At 38.9% G+C, this 20575-nt stretch overlaps 1 protein-coding gene across 1 annotated transcript in view; it reads left to right on the plus strand.

Moving 5' to 3' along the window:
- Window positions 1-626: 626 nt before the first annotated feature.
- Window positions 627-20575, plus strand: part of LOC140235523 (WD repeat-containing protein 17-like) — a 50947-nt gene continuing 30998 nt past the window's right edge. Inside the window, exons 1-9 of the mRNA XM_072315546.1 lie at window positions 627-806; window positions 8570-8981; window positions 10502-10753; window positions 11560-11906; window positions 13080-13248; window positions 15300-15391; window positions 16739-16821; window positions 17049-17135; window positions 17480-17644. Coding sequence (XP_072171647.1) covers window positions 693-806; window positions 8570-8981; window positions 10502-10753; window positions 11560-11906; window positions 13080-13248; window positions 15300-15391; window positions 16739-16821; window positions 17049-17135; window positions 17480-17644 — 1721 coding nt within the window. The 5' untranslated portion in view covers window positions 627-692. The remainder of the gene's footprint in view (window positions 807-8569; window positions 8982-10501; window positions 10754-11559; window positions 11907-13079; window positions 13249-15299; window positions 15392-16738; window positions 16822-17048; window positions 17136-17479; window positions 17645-20575) is intronic.

The raw sequence follows: 20575 nt of genomic DNA on the forward strand, positions 1-20575 counted from the left end.
TGCACACTACAGTAAAACGAGGAATGTTCGTGTGCACTTTAATTTCGCGAATTTCGCGAGCGCCAAGATTTATGAAATTAAAATGCATGTGAAGTTCTTGTCTACACTATCATATGCGTTGAATGCCAGTGACAATTCGCGAAAATTTCGTCTCACGAAAAAGGCCGTTGGCTCCAATTCATGAAAATTTAATGCCGCGAATATACAAGTGTATCATGTTTTACAGTAACTTGTGCGTGTGTATGTGTGTCGTATGTTGTATGCTTGTGTGCACTCTAGGAACAGCATTTCTCAACCAACTTCTTTTACAATGTGCCTTAATTGTATATGTATTGATTTTTTTTTTTTACTCGGAAGATACCGTCATGTTTGTGGTAAATTAGATGGCTAACTGCAGTGACAAATGTTTGAAGAAAGATTCAAAATGGCCTATGTCTGCACAGCAAAAAGGATAATTTTGTCGGGATTTAGAAGACAGCAAAGTATGGTCAAACGTACATAATTGTATGTATCACCCTTGGTGATGCATTTACAACTGTACTCCTACCTTATCATTCATATTTGAGATTTTGAATTACTTTTCTTCGTTTTCTTCCCTATTTTTTGTCAATTGGTGTAGGTACCTGACTGAATGTTGACCGAGTATTCTAGCAGTGAAAGTGAATGATTCAGTCCCTGTAAGCAAGCCAGTCATGAGGCAAACCAGTCTACTAGCTGCAGGCTGTCAGCCATGGAACAGGGATGTGTGTGCTGCTTCACATGATAGATTTGCCTACTGTGCTACTCTTGCAGTTTATATATATCAGGTGAGTGTTTTGGGAAATTATGCTAATATTGCATATGCTTGTGTTTGCATATTTTGAATTTAGTGCTTTTTTGAGCATAGAGATTGTGATTGTGTGTTGACATACAATGGTTATGTCATATTGAATTCTTCAATGTACTTGTTACCACAAAGACATTGTTAACACCTCAGTGGTTCATACTCAAGCCCAATGCCCACTGTGCGACCTGAGCCTGCGATCAGCTGGTGCAAATTGAAAGTGACCTTGAGCTTGCACCAGTGCCCACTGTGCGACCTCTTCGTGATCTCACTGCGACCTCCCTGGAACCTCCCTGGGAAATCCTTTTTGTCCTATTTCCTTGCATGCGTGCATGGTTGCGGAATATGCAAATTCTGTATTCGTTTGCATGCCGAACTAACCTATAATTAGCAGTACCGGTACTACCAGACAGCTCCAGCTTGGAGGCTCCTTCGGCCCACTACTTCTCCTTTCTGGGCCTATTGTGGTATCCTACTGCCTCCAAATTGTAGAGCAAGTCTCTAATTGGTCCCTGTATCATTGCAAAATAAGCTCTTCTTGCTCAGGATCTAGCGATAATGGGGCTTTTAATGGAACAGCCAGTGTCATCTTACATTGTTGTTTTAAAATATGTGACTTTTAAAGGGGAATTTCAGTGCAACTGAAAGGAAGTAATACTATTCTAGCACAAACAATGAAAATTTGATCAAAAGTGAATGAAAATAAAGATGTTATGATATTTTAAACTTTTATAAATTTTTCTGGAATGAGTTCCTGAACAGTGAATAAATTGGCCATTTATTTTTCACATATTGCCACATACAGTGTAGGTTATACACCCCTCTCACATTTCCAGTTTATTATTCAAGTGCTGTTTTGACTTGGGTCTCAAATTTTGATAATAATGTCTAACTGATCAATATTCAAGTTATTCAACCAGAAATAACATCATATTTGACACTTTAATAACAGAAGCATTGAATGATTTGCCATTACTTTTTTTACATAATTAGCAATGAAAAATTGAGAGGTGATGACATCATCAAGTCATCTGCATATAAATACTAACTCTACGAGGACTGTTCTGTAGGAATAAGTGAAACTTCACAATGTCATAATATCCCATTTTTTTTTTGGAATTTGGTCAAATTTTCACTGTTATACTTGTAAGATTTGTAGCTTCCTTATCAGACTAACTTATAACTGACCTTGAATTTGTCTCTAAAATCCTTTTCTACTGTTTTGGAAGGACGAGCAGGTAGGTAGGCTTGCCCGGCTTGCCATCTAGGCCGATCTGGGGTCGCTCATTGTGCAACCCGATTGCGAGTTGGCGCAACCTAACCGCAGGTCACAACATTTTTTGAACATGTCCAAACCTTGCTAGCTCAAGCAACCTCACCTTTGCAGCAGTGAGCTGCTGTGATCTGGTGCAAGCTTTGGTCGCCCACTGTGTGACCTCACCGCAGCCCGCAGGAGATCGCTCCAGCTCTTGCCAGCTTGCAGGCTCAGGTTGCACAGTGGGTATTGGGCTTCTGGTAATAAGTAATGTTTTTAAGGGTTGCAACTTTTACTTTCTGTGGATAGGATTCAAAACATTTTGTCCTACAGACCTTAATTTACATCTTACATACAGCTGTATTCCGTAGTCAAGAAGACCGTTGGGGGCGCCACAGAAGACTTCACAGCCAGTTTCCTCCATCCCACCCTCTCCTCTGCCTTCCTTTGTGCCTCTCTCAATCTTAGGCCGGTCCAGTCTTGTATGTTGTCTTCCCATCTCTTCTTTAGTCTTCCTCGTGCTCTCTTTCCTCTCACTGTGCCTTGTAAGATTGTTTTGACCAGTCCTGATGATCTCTCTGTGTGCCCATACCATTTGATTTTGCACTTTTTCACAGTTGACAGTACCAGGGCCTGATGGCTCAGTGGACTCGGTTTTTTATCTCATCATTAGCTCACCTGAGCCAAAGGCTCAAGTGAGCTATTGTGATCGCCCTTCGTCCGGCGTCCGTCGTGCGTCGTCCGTCGTGCGTAAACTTTTTACATTTTCATCTTCTTGAAAACCCCACAACTGATTTTCATCAAACTTGGCAGGTAGCATCCCTAGGGGATTAGGAACTCAATTTGTTAAAATGAGCACCATGCCCCTCCCAGAGGGCCCCCAGGGGGGCCCAAACCCCCCAAAAGTAAGGAATCTGTAAAAATCTTCTTCTCTTGAACCAGAAGTGATAGAGCTAAGTTAATACTATGAGTTAGTACACTGATGACTAGTTTCAAATTTGTTCATGGCAGAATCAGAGGTGCCCCCCTTGGGACCCAGGGGAGGGGGTGGGGAGGGGTCCTAATGGGGCCTAAATTGTACATTTTTATCTTCTTCTTGAGAACCCCATGACCCATTTTCACCAAACTTGGCAGGTAGCATCCCTAGGGGGTTAGGATCTCAATTTGTTAAAATAGGCACCATGCCCCGCCCAGGGGGCCCCCAGGGGGGCCCAAACCCCCCAAAATGAAGGAATCTTTAAAAATCTTCTCTAGAATCAGAAATTATAGAGCTAAGATAATACTATGAGTGAGTACATTAATGACTGTAATTTCAAGTTTGTTCATAGCAGATCCAGGGGTGCCCCTCTTGGGGGCAGGGGGGCGGGGGGGGGGGGGGGGGGTTGGGAAGGTCCAAATGGGGGCCTGAATTGTACATTTTCATCTTCTTCTGAAAACCTCATGATGGATTTTCGTCAAACTTGGCAGGTAGCATCCCTAGGGGGTCAGGATCTCAATTTATCAAAATGGGCACCATGCCCCACCCAGAGGGCCCCAGGGGGCCCAAATTAAGGAATCTTAAAAAAAAATTGGGCCCTTATTGTACATTTTCATCTACTTGAGAATGCCTGGTCAAATTTTAGTAGAGCTGTGAATAATTTAGATTAGTGACTGCGTGAAAGGTAAACTTGCAATGCTCAGGTGAACGCTAGACCCGCATGTCTCTTGTTGGTAATGTGGTCTTTGTTGAAGATGTCAAGTACACTGTAGTGTGTGATAGCATCTCATCTCTGTGGCCTGGTATTCTCCTTTATATTAAGTCTTTGTTTAGGGTCCATGTCTCACATGCATACAGGGATATGGAGAAGACAAGGGAGCACTTAAATCATGCAGTACATATAAATATTCCAGACAAATTGAGTGGCTCATCATTCATTTTGATCAGTTTGTCATTTCTGAATATTTTCAACCAGCCTTTTAGTAACAGCACTAGTGCTTATTTCAATATTCAATAACTTTCTTTGTCAGAAATTCAGGCAAGTGTTACTTTCACATATTTTCTTGACTGCGGTCTGACTGCAGTCAAATTTTAAAGCCTCAAAAAATTATATTTATATTAAAAAAATAATACCAGCTAAACCATTTGACCACCCTGTGTTAGTTGTGAACATAAAGATGTTATGAAGGAGAAATGTCTGTATTATGCACTTTTCAAATTTCTATACAATTCAATGGTACATAAATCATATTGTTGTAAATTAATCATCATTTCCAAGCTGCTAGTGCTTTCATTTCCATGACAAATTGTAGACTTTTTTATGCTCCAGATAATTGATACTTTATTATGCTCCAGTTAATTGATACTTTATTATGATTGTAATTTTGATGTATTCCAGATGGTTGCAGCCACTATTCATTTGTACAATTGTATTTAACATGCTGATACAAATTGTACATTAATAACTAGAAAAGCACTCTGAGAGCGCAGACCTCTGCCAGTGATTTCTACTCATGTACAATGTCATGCGTGCTGAAAATAGCCCACTTTCCAAATGTAGAAGCCTTTTGTTACGTCATCAATGCCAGCTGTGTGCGGCGCCTTGCTCTGGACCAGAAACAAGAGCACACACTCTAGTGCGCATATGAAAACCTAAGAAATACGCATGAACTCCCAAGTTCACTGACCCTACCTTCCAAAACATCAAAAATCCTTCATAAAATCCATACAAATTCCTGGATCACTACCAAAATGTAGTCATCTCTTACTTGTGTCATTCTCAACCTTCCCTGTAAGTTCCAACATAATCTGTTCACAATTTTTTTGAAGTTATTTTGCGCATGGACAAACAAACAAACAAACAAACAAACAAACAAACAAACAAACAGTAATGAAAACATAGCCTCCTCCCTTGGCAGAGGTAATAAAGATAGTGTAAGACATGTACAAGGTAAATGTCATCCTTTATATGCCCTGTTCAGATCCTGAGTTGAACAGCTTCCTGAATAGAAGTTGTTTTTATTTTAATGTTATACTCCACACTTTTCTTTATAGGTCCCGCAAACTGGCATGCCCAGTCAAATTTATCCCCCTCCCTCCAATGCTCTGCAAACATGTATAATACTGTAAGCTTTTCTTGCATTTCAACAGAGTGATTTTCAAAGAATTAAGGTCACGTCTATTCACAATTAATGTTTTACTCATTTGCAACTAGCTGTCTTCCACAGTACAGCCCTTTGATTAATACATTTCCCTAAATTATTGCTGGACCATGGTATTGCTCTTGGAAAGGAATTGACCCAAAACACAGCAACAAAATACACATTGACCTTTGAGTTGGCTCATTGAAATGAGTGGCTGCCTGTTGAAGGCTGCCAGTACAGTTTGTACACTGCGGTTACCTAGGAGACCAAACCTTTGTTCAGGTGCACTGTTACACACTCCATCAATACACTGGAGAGATATTTGAACTTTCCTTTGTCTATCGATGAATACATTTAATCTGTGCTGTGAACAGAGATCTTTGTGTCTGTTAGTGTACAGGCATATATCATATCATATGAAGGGTACATTTATAGCAGGATAATGTACGGGATGTAAGTAACTCTTTGAGTGCAGGTGTGTAATATATCCTACAAGAGTGAGTGAGGTAAATCATATTATGGGTTTATTAGTGAAGAGACACATGCAGTGATTATGTGTTAATGGAATTATATAACATAGAGAGTTGTACATGTTACAGCATTGCTCTGTAAAACTTTCAGATGGCAAAGTTTTATGCATGTACATCTAGTTTGCTTATATACAATTGTATATATCTATAAAAACCATAGTCCTGTCAATAAGACTGAAAAATAGAGAAACCAGCTCACCCTTTTAGCAGCTAGAATATACTGGTATGTGTCAGAAATAATGTTTAACACTAATAAAAAGCAAGGAATAATAGTTGTGAATTCACTAGAGCAATGTGACAAAATTTTCACTTTATTGTATTTGCAAAGTTGTAAACATTGAATACCATGTATTCAATGAAGTTTGTGAGAGGGAAATTACTTTAAGAAGATAATTCTGCAAAGTGCAGTGTGACCCTACCCCCCCCCCCCCTTTGCTACAAGAACTTGAGATCTGTAGGTCACAAATAATTATGCCAAATTATTGTATACACCAAATATTTTTGCGAGGTTTTTCTTTTCACAAATTTCGCAAGTCAAGTGCTATTCGCAAATTTGATGACATGGAAAAATATTGACTCTGATCCAGATATGAATGTGACGTGCACGTATATATTTTTCTGTTCAGCACTGTACTCCATGATCGCGAATCTACCTGGTAACCACTCGCGCAATCATTGCCACATTGGGATGTCCCGATTCGCGAAAATTTAGTCTCGCTAAATATATGTTGTATTCAGTAGTTGACTAGTGTATTCTGCAGACTTGTGTTGTAGCAGCTAAAGGTATTTGTCAGAGCCATCCACTTAAATCTTGTGAGTTTCCCCTTAATGACAAGGTTATTTAAGGGTTTGAAAGATGATTTCTGTGGCATACATACTAAGCAAATAATCAACATTGGTGAAGGTGTTGGGACAAACTGTTACTTCCGAGGCGATCTGGATGTAGTTATCTTTCTGAAGCGCAGCTGAGGAAAGATAGTGTACGCATTCAGATCGCTGAGGAAGTGATAGTTTGTCCCATTGCCAGAAGCTCAAAGTTGATTATTTGCTTTATATTCTACATCTATATATTCCCATTTTATTCCACGTCTGACACCACGTTAACTGTCTATAGGGAAAAAAATAATATGGAACAAGACAGAAGGGAAGGGGGGGGGGGGACGAACAACACAGCTAGTTAATAGACCATGTATAAAAACATGAAAACTGCAGATCTAATGTTAGGTCTAGCTAGAGTCTAGACCTATCCTAGGTAGATATAGGTGTCCTTAGGGCTTAGGCTACCAATCATGTTGTTGCTAAAAACGCTGAACATTCTGAAACACAAACAAGGCAAAACTCCAACAAGGCAACTAGACTACGTACACGCACGATAACATACGAATCAACTTAACAGACATAGCAGACAAACCTATTAGTGATAACGTATTAGGAATGTGTGGACTGAAAAGACCAGCGAAACAAAAAGGACTATCGCCATTTAGTGTCACATACTTTTCTTCTCAGAAGATGTGATGGGCAAAACAATGCTTATCACGTGATCAGCTCCTGCAGCAAGATTCTTAGTATGTGGAATATAATGATAAATAATAGCAACAATTTGTGAAACAATGAGTGAAAGTCCTGACCATTAACATGCTAGTTTGAAAGTAATTCAGCCCTATGTTCAATGGGCTGTTGGTAACTTTACTACTCTCCCTGGACATGTTACTGAGTCATTATTGCATTCTGTCTTTAGCTTAGTCATCTTGTGAAGACATGATCAGTATCTCTATGACAGGAATGTAATTTTATGGAATCAATCAAAGGGAATGATTAAGTAATTGTTTGAATTTGTTTTTCTGTGGAATGTTAGTAGGCACTTAAAGCTTTGCTTTTAAACTATTGTTCCACATATACAGTACAGACAGAGTCATTTTTTAGTGTAATTTAGTGCTTTTTAGATTCATGGTATGCTTAAGAAAAATGGAAAAAACCTGTAAATTTGAGAGTAAACTGCATACACTGTTTTCATGACCGATCAGCCATTAACTCAATCTCATGTGCAGTTCAATGATCAATTCTGCAATATCCTGCTGGGTCTCCACAGACTTTGCTTGAGTCTTTTTCGTACAACAGTCTGTCTGTGTGTTTGATTGATGGGTTGTCATTAAACTGTGTTTGTGCAGGCATTTAGTAATTTGCCACCAGACATGAATTTGCAATGCCAAAGACGGTACAAAGGTTTGTGTAGCACTTACAGTCTGTAGATGTAATATTTCCTAGAGTGGCAATATTAGCGCACTTACAACAAGACTATTATCACATGACAACATCTAATGAAGGACAAGTTTACTTCCTACTTGTGTCAAAAATAGATTTTGGTTTATGTCTAAAGGGTAATGGAGTTTTTTTTTTCTTTTTCTACATATTAGCAATGATCGTTCTCACATCAGTCACTGAAAAGAAATAATTGTATATGTAGTAAGCATTTTGTAAGGTCAAATTGAAATGCAACATACATCATGTACTTACCTTTCACAGCTGCCTCTCTGACTCTCTATCTTTTTAAAAACTACTGCTGTATGTTCTGATAGGATTAAAATGACTTTCATATCCATATAGTGAATCTTGAAGAAATGCAGATGACAAATTTGATCTTTTTTTGTAAACTGTTAAATGATTCAGGCCTTCCTTTAATCTTAACAAAAGGAAATGTGATTATTTATTGCCTTTTGGGACTTGTTTACATGCCCTCATTTGGCCTTGTTAAAGGTGAAAGAAAATATAAATAAAGTGAAATAAGAGATGGCTGTCAAAACTTAGCAATACTATGCTGTGATGTTTGCATGTGTTTTCCAGCTTGACAGAGTCTACAGTGAGTTTAAGCTGCTTTCCATTGTAGCAGAGCATCACAAGACCATCACAGCCCTGGCCTGGCACCCCACAGACCCTGACCTCTTCGCCACATCCGGGGCTGATAGTCGTATTATTGTGTGGAATGTGGCAGAGCAGCGAGTTGTGGCATCTCTGGAGAGTGTCAGGGCAACTCCAACATCACTGGGGTGGAGCATGGTAGACAAGTCTAGGCTGGCCTTCTGCAGTGGCCGTGGTCCTGTGGTGGTATGGAACTTTGAAGAAGCCGACAGCACTGTACCTCACAAGGAGGCACTGAACTTTGTCTCTAATGTGACTCTCTTCAGATGGCACCGTAGAAAGCTTGGAAAGCTTGTTACAGGTCATGTCAATGGAAGCCTCTCCTTTTTCAGTGTAGGTAAGGACAAAACAAAAAGAAAGAAGAGCTAGCTATAGAGTCGAGACATTTGTGGTTATGTCGTAGTCATGTATTTGAACTGACCTCTAAAAGCTGCAAATCAATTTTTTTGTTGTTGCTCATTTGTGGGTAAGCTGGCTGAGTAACATGACTTCATATTGAAGACAAAAAATGGCTAAGATACAGGAAAAGAAAGCACTCAGTGAATATTAGCTACTATGATGTATGGCAGTATTAGCATGCTGTGCAACATGTAACACTTGTTGAGAGCTATCTCATGTAGATGTGGATATGCTAGACTTTAAATTTTACGATGGTGATTGCTCGGCTTCAAATCCTATTAGTGTAATTTTGACATAGTGATGGCAATCAGAATTCATATGCTCAAATATTTAAACAATATATAATTACAGCATTATTTTGAATGCACAAAACATGATACGGGCCCATCATGGTGATAATGATAGCAACATTTGTGTAGCACCATTTATACAGCACTATATCTGTGATACATTCAAAGTTGCCCAGCTCTCACAATATGTCACATATCATTCACAATGTTGCTGGAAAAGAAAATAGGTCTTTAGTTCAGATTTGAAGGTATCAAGGTTGTTACAAGTCCAAAGTTGGATTGGTAAAGAGTTCCACAGATGTGGAGCAACTGCAGAGAAGGTTGTATTCCCGTAGATTTTTAGGTGAGTATTTGGCATTTGAAGAGTCAGACATGTACAACATATTGAAGTCCTGGCTGCCACTGAAAAACACTGATTAGTGCAAATACATAGCTAGGGGAGAAGTTCTGGAGAAAAGTAAGCTGCAAGGTCTTATACTGCACTCTGCATTGCACGGACAGCCAACAGAGCTCAGTAACATAGTGAGATATGAAATTCATTTCATGTCTGTGTCGCAATATATCCTTGGTCATTCATGATACATTATTCATGTCATGAAGGTGACATGAAAGAAGACACGGAGTGAGTATTTCTTCCTGTTGTGATAATATTCACTCATGTACCAGGGTACATTTTATGATAAGTTATACATTGTAACATAAAGTGAATAGATCCCAAATAATGTTCTGCCAGTGAGAGAAGTTACAAATGGTTAGCTATCTCATGGTCTTTATCATCTAGTCACCAGCTGGTATTTGACTGACTTATGTAATATCTGGTTTTGATGACTACATAAAACCATTAGAATTTTGCAATTACTGATCTCATGTGGTATAGACAGCAGTGTAGGCGCCATCCACCACCAATTTGTAACACTACATTGGAGTAGACTTAGTTTGTGGCTATGCGATAATGGTTTCCTATGACTGAATATCAACCATGACTTGTTCTGACTCTGAAAAAAACTGTTGTATAGTATATTTGTTTATTGATGAAAATCTTTTTCATAATTCAATGAGAATGAAACACCTGAAACCATGTAGAGACAATTGGTCTGCAATGGCTGTCCTGTGCATTTTTGACAGTGACTTTTTAGTCCCATCCAACTCTGGTTTACCGATAATGCAGGTCACAAATGCGCCAAGCATGTCTTACGTCCTGAGGTTGCAGCAGAGTATGATGAAGATGATCCTGTGGTTGGACTAGAATGGGACCCTCTGTCTGTGGACTATCTCTTGGTGATCAATGATCAGGGAGGGATTCGCATGGTTGACAGTGAGGCACTGTCTGTGGTCATGACATTTGTCCTGCCCAGCACTGCTACTTCAGTGTGTACTATGGCATGGGTACCCACAGCACCAGGCATGTTTGTCTCAGGAGGTAGGAAGATGGCATGGAATGACATGTCAACTCTACACTTGCTCAGATAGAAAGGAAAAAGTCCACCCAGACACTATTTACAAGAATACTTGTCATTCTCTACAGAACGTCAAATATAATTCAATTCACTGCATCTCATCCAAAGCGTTATGAGAGCAGGATATGTATTGCTGTCAAAATGGTCATCTTTATGCTAGTGTTTATTTGTTTGTTAGCAATATTGCTCAAATTTTATGAACAGATTTTGGTGAAATTGTCAGTAGAGGTCCATTGGGGTAAAAAGTAAGGGATGATTTATTTTTATTGATGATCTGTATCATGATTTGGATCCAGGGGAAATTTGTTATAGAGAATACATGTATAATTGTGTGATGTACTTGAGAGTATTGCCTTGACGGAGGTACACTCATCAAGTATGTCTAGTTTGAATGGAAAAAAGTTAAATTTTGATTAAATATTGATGACATACTTGTAAATATTGTGGTTATGAAAAAGATGTGTTGGCCTGTATTGAAACTGGATACCAAATAGAGTCGATTGATTCTGAGAAGTTGCTGCATGTTTAAATGAATCATGATTTTATTGTAAGTTATCTTTTTGATAAACTACCAGCACTCATGAATTGAAAAGAAAACGAACAAACCCAAAATGTAAAATGTTAATCAAGCAGTAATATTTATCAATAGCACATGTTTGTATTTAAACGTGTAATGTCCCTTTTCTGATGATAAGACTTCTGTTTCAGTGTTTTAATGTTTTTTTTTGTGTTTGTTTTTGTTTTTATCTGTGTAAACTTTTAATTTCAGATGCACATCAAGGAGTGTTGCGACTGTGGAATGTGTCCAAAGCCACACCCATCGTGAGCTTGAAATTAAAGACAACTGGTTTCCATTCACTCTGTGTATTCAGCACCTCACCACATGGCAGTGGTGACTACACTTCTCTCTCCACAGACACAGGGTCACTAAACTCTCCAAACAGTGGTAGTAGTAATCACGCCTCATCAACAAGCCAGGCAATCCCTGCTAGAAGATCTGAAGATCGCCAATCTTCATATACCCTTCCACCAGGCCATGCTGTGTGTACATTTGAGGATGGCGGGGTTGGGCTCTATGACTTGAAAAAAAGACAATGGGACTTCCTCAGGGAATTGGTAAGTGCCTCTTATTCTTCTAAGATCTTCATAAATTTGGAAGTTTTCAAAAAAAGAAAAGAAAAAAAAAAGCTGCACTTCTTTTTCCTTGTCTGGAAATTGAGCTCCATTGTTTAGTTGAACTGAGCCAAGAGAGCTACAATTTGCTTTAAGACCCTTTGACAGATTTTTTTATCAAACTTGGCAGTAGCATTGCTTGGGTAATAGAATCTTGATTTTGTTAAGTGGGCACAATACCCTCCACCCCAAAGAAAGGAATAATAATCAAATATACCATGCACTGAGAGATTCCAGTTAATATTATGGATTCAGAGGTGACTTGCGTACTGCTGTTTTCTGAGAGGTGCAGCCCTGAAGGATCAGGACCAAATTAGGGGCCAGTTTTCAGTGTGATCTTCTTTTTGAAAACTCTTGATAAAATTTTCTACAAACTTGGCAGATATAAGTGCCAGTGTAATATAATTTTAAAATGGACACCATGTCCTCTAGAGCCCCCTCCCCCCCCCCCCCCCAGCTTCCCAAGTTTGCAATGCTCTTGTGAGGTAATAGTCTGCAAAAATGTATGACCCAGTTGATCTCTTGTTTCCATTTCAGTGACCAGTACAACTCACCTGTACCTTATTCAAATTCATGAAATAATAAAGCAGTACCCGCTGCATGCTATAAGGATTAGAACCAACACTTGCTGTCGGGCGAAAGCTCGGTGGTCTATTGGAGATGACGCCTGTCCGGTGATCAGGAGGTCATAGCTTCGAATCCTGCTCGAGTATGCACGCCCATGATTTTTTATCATGGCTACTACTAAAACACTGATCAATTCAGTGCTTACTTACGTCGATGTAGGGCAATTTGTCAATCAGCTGCAATTACCTGTACCTGTTTTGCAATTGTTACAGTACCCATGCGTACCTACCACTGTAGTACCAGTTAATCTGATTAATATTTAAGCTTTCTACATTCCGTGTAATCTGTCATGTTCTAATAAAACTCAGCTGCGCCTGAATTTTAAAGTTTTACATGATTATTAGAGGATTTTTTTTTTTAAAGTGCAGCATTGTTTAACCTTGATGAAGACTACCAGAAGATAGATTAGAAAAAAAGTTATTATGATACATTGTAGTTAGATTTTTATTAAAGACCAATTTCTATCATAATACTTAAATTGTTTCCCAGGGTCACATAGAAACCATTTTTGACTGCAAGTTCAAGCCAGAGAACCCAGACCTATTGGCCACTGCTTCGTTTGATGGGACGATGAAGGTGTGGGATATTAAGACCCTGACTGCTGTGGAGTCCTCCCCAGGAAATGAGGGCATCATCTACTCCATCTCATGGGCACCAGGTCAGACCTGATCCTATCTATACTTACCAACGCATCCTCATAAACAGTGTCTTTATCAGGTTATGTATAACTTTTATTGTAGTTGGTATTGGAAATTTCTTACCAAGCAGAAGAAAAAGAAATCTTTGAGGTCATGTTTGGAGCTCAGCTTCAGTTTGTCTGTAAATATTAAAAGAGGAAATTAATCAAGTGGTGACTACTTTTCACACTTGGCTGGCACTTTGGCCACACATTCTATGGTAAAAGATGATTGGTCCGCATTATAACATCAAATTTACTCATGGCACAGGCTTAGCTAACATGAAGAAAGTTATGAGTATCATGGCCATTACAAATTGTGACAATATAGCCTACACATTTGTACATGAACCTACCCTGAGATCAACATGTTAAATGATATCACAAATCATCAAGATTTTGCATAAAAACATTGATCTAATGGAGCCTTCTAGTGTAAATTGTTTCTGTTTTTACTCATTTCTAATGTGCCAATTATACTACCTTCAATATCATTTGATAACTCTTTGAATTTCAGTTACTAGTTGTCCCTGCCGAACGAGTTCGAGCAGGGGACTATGAAACGGGCTCCGTACGTGTGTGTGTCCGTGCGTCCGTCCGTGCGTCCGTCCGTGCGTCCGTGTGTGCGTCCGTGTGTGATCAAAATGTTCAATTTGCTACTTCTCTGTCATTTATGAGCCAATTTTGATTCTGTTTGCTTTATATGATAGCACTACATGGGAGCTTTAAAACTTCTACACAGAATTTCAGTTGTGACCTTTGACCTTGACCTTTGACCTATATTGTACATTTTGCTACAAAATGCTACTCCTTCGCCATTTCTAACCCGATTTCGATTCCGTTTGCTTTATGTGATGGCACTAGGTGAGGGCTTCAAAACTTCTTCACAGAATTTTGACCTTTGACTTCTTTGACCTTTGACCTTGATTTTTTACCTATATTGTACATTTTGCTACAAAATGCTACTCCTTCGCCATTTCTAACCCGATTTCGATTCCGTTTGCTTTATATGATGGCACTAGTTGAGGGCTTCAAAACTTCTACACAGAATTTTGACCTTTGACTTCTTTGACCTTTGACCTTGATTTTTGACCTATATTGTGCATTTTGCTACAAAATGCTACTCCTTCGCCATTTCTAACCCGATTTTGATTCCGTTTGCTTTATGTGATAGCACTAGGTGAGGGCTTCAAAATTTCTACACAGAATTTTGACCTTTGTCTTCTTTGACCTTTGACCTTGATTTTTGACCTATATTGTACATTGGCTAGAAAATGCTACTCCTTCGCCATTTCTAACCCAATTTCGATTCCATTTGCTTTATGTGATGGCACTAGTTGAGGGCTTCAAAACTTCTACACAGAATTTTGACCTTTGACTTTTTTGACCTTTGACCTTGATCTTTGACCTATATTGTGCATTTTGCTACAAAATGCTACTCCTTCGCCATTTCTAACCCGATTTCGATTCCGTTTGCTTTATGTGATAGCACTAGGTGAGGGCTTCAAAATTTCTACACAGAATTTTGACCTTTGCCTTCTTTGACCTTTGACCTTGATTTTTGACCTATATCGTACATTGGCTACAAAATGCTACTCCTTCGCCATTTCTAACCCAATTTCGATTCCATTTGCTTTATGTGATGGCACTAGGTGAGGGCTTCAAAACTTCTACACAGAATTTTGACCTTTGACTTCTTTGACCTTTGACCTTGATTTTTTACCTATATTGCACATTTTGTTACAAAATGCTACTTCCGGCGGGGACATATATTACGCACCGCGTAATTTCTACTTTTCCTTGTATTATCTTTATTACATTTTCTTTTTGCTTTCCATCTTTCTTTGTTTCTTTCTTTCTCTGTCTACTTCTTTCCTCCAAGTTTTATTCCTTTTAATTACTGTCACATCCCTCAATCTCTGTTTTTGTAATTTTTATTTACTGGTGTCTATTTTTATGCCTCCGCCACAAAGTGAATTGAAAATTGAAAATTGGTTGCTTTCAACTAATTTCCATCATTCTCTGTCCTATAGCTGACCTCAACTGTGTGATGGCAGGTACGTCAAGGAATGGTGCTTTCATCTGGGATATTGGTCAAAACAAAATCATCAAGCGTTACACCGAGGTACTTCAATTAAAATTTAGTTCGTGACTCATGATTACTTTTTTTTCTTCCTCATTGAGGTCTGATTAATGAACATTGATTATGATTTATACAAAGAAGTATGTTGCTTATACCTGTCAGAAATTAAAGTAATCATTTTCCAAAACTTGAAATAATGTAATGAGATCAAATAATATGTAATGGAATTAGGAACAGATGTAATACATTATGCTATCTTTTTACATTTTTATGTCTCCGCCAACGAAGTGGCCGGAAGCATTATGTTTTCGGGTCGTCCATCCGTCCGTCCGTCCGTACGTCGTCCGTCCGTCCGTCCGTCCGTACGTACGTCCGTCCCGTTTTGTTTTTGTCGATATCTCAAGAACCGTGTGGTGGTTTTACATCAAACTTGGTATGAGGGTATATCCTTGGGGGATAATACTTTGCTGGATTTTAAGGTCACGGGGTCAAAGGTCAAAGGTCAGGTTATTTTGTGAAAAAAAAGGTTGAAAATTCATGCTTTTCTCCATATCTCGCAAGTGGTTCAAGGTATCTTCTTGGAACTTAGTATATATGCTTGTTCCAATGGGCAGTGATTATCTAGGGAAGTTGGGGGTCATGGTTCAAAGGTCAGGGGGTCAAAGGTGAAGGTCAACTCCTCAAAATATCACTACTTTCCTTATATTTATGCAATCCCTGAAGGTTTTTTTTTTTTTAAACTTGATGTATACATGTATTACCCAATATATAGTCTGTGGGAAGTTTCTTGCCAAAAGGTCAAAGGTCAAAAGGTCAAAGGTCAAGTGAAAGTGCTGAATTGCACTTTTTCCTCCATATCTCAAAAGTAACTCAAGGTATCATCATGAAACTTACATATTTATGCATGTTCAACCTAACAGTGATTCTCTTTGGAACTGTGAGGTCAAAGGTCAAAGGCCAGGTTTAGATAATGCTATTTTCCCATTTGATACTGAAATTATACTTTTTCTCAATACCTTGAAAATTACTCAATGCATAAACTTATAAAAGGGTCAAAAGTCAAGTAAAAATCATCAGTTCCCCAAATACCTGCACTCTGACATTTTAATCATTCATCCAATTGAAGCTAGTTCTAGGAAAGTGAACAGTCAGCACATTTGTGTCAAACCTGTCATTTTAATATTTTGCCAATTGTGTGAAACTGTCATCACACATTGTCAAGACATTGTGCTATAGACCTATTAGGAGAACCATGCGTTATGGCGGAGGCGTATCAGTCGCCGTAGCGATATATCTAGTTTTTTTTTTGTTTTTGCGCTAGCCTTATTAGAAAAAGAAGGTGTTACCTTGCATGAATGATTATGTAATGTTATCATTTGTTGTTATCAGCATGGAGGGGCAAGTATCTACTCTGTGGCTTGGTGTCAGAAGGATTCCAGGAGGCTGGCTTCTTGTGGAGCAGATAACTTCTGGTGAGGCTCATCATTTTTATTATCTAATGATATAAAAAAAGACAACTCTTTAAAAAAACATGAAATATAAACATTGCATAAAAAATCACATAGTACATTTCATTTTTTTTTTTTTTTTCAGGGATGTGGAGGAATGAGTTTACAGTGATATTGTGAAATAGCATTTTTATTGTTGCATTGTTTGTTATTGACATGCATGTGTTTTTCTTTGTCTCTCTTGCTTACAGTGTTATTCGTGAAATAGATGGAAAGCTGTTACAGAAATACAGACACCCAGCTGCTGTCTTTGGATGTGACTGGAGTCCAAACAATAAGTGAGTTTTTTTAAAGTGTGATACATGTAGGGAGAATTGTAAACAAATGATACACGGGGAAATTCTTGAAAATTCTTGAAATAGAGTTGCAATCATCCATCAAAGGCAAACAGAGAAAGGGATGTATAATCCCATGAAAGAACAGCCTATAATTACAAGTTAACAACAAAGAGGAAATACTTTCCTGTGAAATCATGGATTTCTCACTTTGTTTTAGTAGGTCTGTGATCTGACATATTTTAACTCTGGGCATGCTGTATATAGTTTAACTGTTAATTCTAGATGTGTATGAAACTGACAACCCTGGAGATTGCCCTTTGATGCTGTAAATTTCCCTTCTGCAGAGATATGCTAGCAACAGGCTGTGGAGATGGGGCTGTCAGGATATATTACATAGCAACGTCCAGTGATCAGCCATTGAAGTCTTTCACTGGGCATACAGCCAAAGTGTTCCATGTTCGCTGGTCACCTCTAAGAGATGGCATCTTGTGCAGTGGCTCAGATGATGGGTAAGTGGTGCTGGTAGAGCAACATGTTGCTATGTGATGATTAGATAGAGATATGTAAACTTTTGATAGCTGACTGGGGTTGGTAGAGAAACAGGGGAATCGATGCAGCATAAGTGGGACTGAAAGAATAAAGATGTGAATGAGTAGCTTTAAATGTGAATGAGCAGCTTTGAATGTGAATGAATACTTTGAATGTGAATGAGTAGTTTGAATGTGAATGAGTAGCTTTAAATGTGAATGAGTAGCTTTGAATGTGAATGAGTACTTTGAATGTGAATGAGTAGTTTGAATGTGAATGAGTAGCTTTAAATGTGAATGAGTAGCTTTAAATGTGAATGAGCAACTTTGAATGTGAATGAGTAGTTTGAATGTGAATGATTAGCTTTAAATGTGAATGAGCAGCTTTAAATGTGAATGAGTAGCTTTACATGTGAATGAGTAGCTTTGAATGTGAATGAGCAACTTTACAGCACTGTAAATGTGAATGAGTAGCTGTGAATATGAATAAATAGCTCTAAATATAAATGAGTACCGGTAGCCCTATATATGAATGAGTAGCTTTAGATGTTGATTGATTGAATGATTGATTGAGTGAGTGAGTGATTGATTGATTGAATGATTTGAATGAAAGGTCTTTATCAAAAATCTGATTTGGTCACTGACAGTCAAATTGCACAGATATACATTGATATGAAAGAGTAGCTTTAGATTTGAGACTTTGTTGTGTTTGATTTTTGACTGATAATATGATTTGTAGGAATTGATGTTGATGCGCTTTAAGTGTGATGGGTATTATCCAGTCTAACCAATGTTTTTCACCCTTTAGAATGTTGTCTGTGATAGTGAAATGCAGTGATAGTGTATCTATGCTGTAAATTTAGAAGTGATATCCTTCTCTTGTTGATCCTCACTCTGTTTCTTTTGCATAAATTTACAAAAGAAAAAAAAAAACCAACACTTATACTCAAAGCACTGAAGTTAGTCATTGAGAATACTTGTCACATGGGCGGACTTAAATCATAACTCGATCACACTTGTGCCATTTAATTTTATGTACACTTTATTAAAACAATTTGTGAAAGTATTTACAAAACCGAAATCAGTGGTTTGTGACCAACACAGAATACAAAGCCAAAGTCTGTATTCTATGAGATTTATGAGATTAATTAACACCACCTATGTTCCACAACTGTGTGAACAGGACCCTGGCTTGGTCCGGCTTCACCTGTGATTTCGACTGGTCACTTTATTCCGAATAATTACAGACTTCAATATATAGACCTCAATATCAAACGCAGCACTATTCACATCACCGTAGTGCTGATCCTAGGGTGACCAGCCCGCACGCATGACCATTATAGCGTTCGTCTTGTACTACACTGCCTCCGCTGACATCAGGTTTCTGTACTAACCCACAATTATGAAATTACCAATATTCGAATTGTGTTCACATTACATTCACCTTACAATTTCAGCCCACATCTTCACATCATTATCAATCATGTCTACAGGGGTGTCATGCACCCATCCGGTTCATCTCTCACCTGCGTTGTCCAAAGAGTCACAAATTAATTGTTAACAATTTCTCGCTTCAAGCACATAACCTATTGGGTAGAGCGCCCGTGGATGCGAGGTTTCGAGGTTGAGGTGGAACACCCCATATCCCTGTTCCAACTCCAAAAGATAGCGAGGGACGCGTGTTCCGCAGTCACTGGCGTCCAAAGGCTCTCCCTAGCGAGGGGCGGACACAGTCGCGCTGCTGGGAATGCGTCTGCCTGGGAGTAAATTGGACCTCGGTGCCATCTACAAAATTATTTAAATGCGGCATATACCAATGGGGTGCCTTCTAATCACACACACACAAAAAGGTTGCCAACTTAGAATCCTGACATCACAGTGAAAATTGAGATCTGCGTTATTATCCATTTCACATACATAATTCACACAAGAAAATATTGCAGGAATTATAAATATAACAGTGTATATTTTGTCGAACATCACTGCTTCATTTCAAAAAAGCTATACACCATTGCAATATACTTATCACTAGTTTGGGGGGTTCTCCGGGGCTGTGATGCCCTGAGGTACATTCAAATCTTTATACACGATGAAATTTTCAAACTGTAATTAACTTACCGATGACCGGTGGAAATATGGATTAAATGTCTGTTCGCCCTGTCTGCTGTAAAGCTGCACAAAGGCTGTAGGTGTGTGGCTCCTGGCCGCAAACGAAATTGAGCTCTGGTTAAAATATTGTGCCAAATGGCGTCTGGGTGTGGCGGGTGGTTTTCCTGCCACCGAGTTAAATAAGTGTGCTCTCGACGAAATCTAGATGGTGTCTGCCACGAGAGAACTCAACTCTACAGTAAATTGCCTACTCTGCTAGGGCACTCCTTTTCGAGACATTGGAAATAGGCATTTGATACAAATAAAAGGACTTGAATGAAACATCTACAGCACACTCCCGGTACTGGAGCTATTTTCTGTCTTTCCTTATACCTAGCTATTAATTGATATGCAAAAGAGTAAACTGGTCTCGGTCATCGATGGCACAGTTTGCGTAACATTGACACCTGTCGTCACACTTTTTCTCTCTTTCACTTTCTCTCTCACTCGCTCACTCTCACTCACAAGCTGTGTTCAGACGGAGGCAATTTTGGTCGGAGTAACTTTGGAAGAAGGGTCAGAGGAAGCTTGGTGGGAGTAACTTCGGAGGATAGGTCGGAGTAGTGCCCGTCTGAACAAGGTCGTGGTAACTTCCTCCGATCGGAGGAACTTACCACAACCTCTTCCTCCGAACGAGATACTCCTGATTTTCTCAGGAGTATCTCGCTACCACGACTAGCCGGTCGGAGTAAATTGCCTGTGCGGACAAGCCCTCGGGAGTATCTATAAACTTACATACCTTAAGACCTAGGTAAAACTTTCTGG

Source organism: Diadema setosum, chromosome 11 (assembly GCF_964275005.1).
Source record: "Diadema setosum chromosome 11, eeDiaSeto1, whole genome shotgun sequence".
NCBI classification, from domain to species: domain Eukaryota; kingdom Metazoa; phylum Echinodermata; class Echinoidea; order Diadematoida; family Diadematidae; genus Diadema; species Diadema setosum.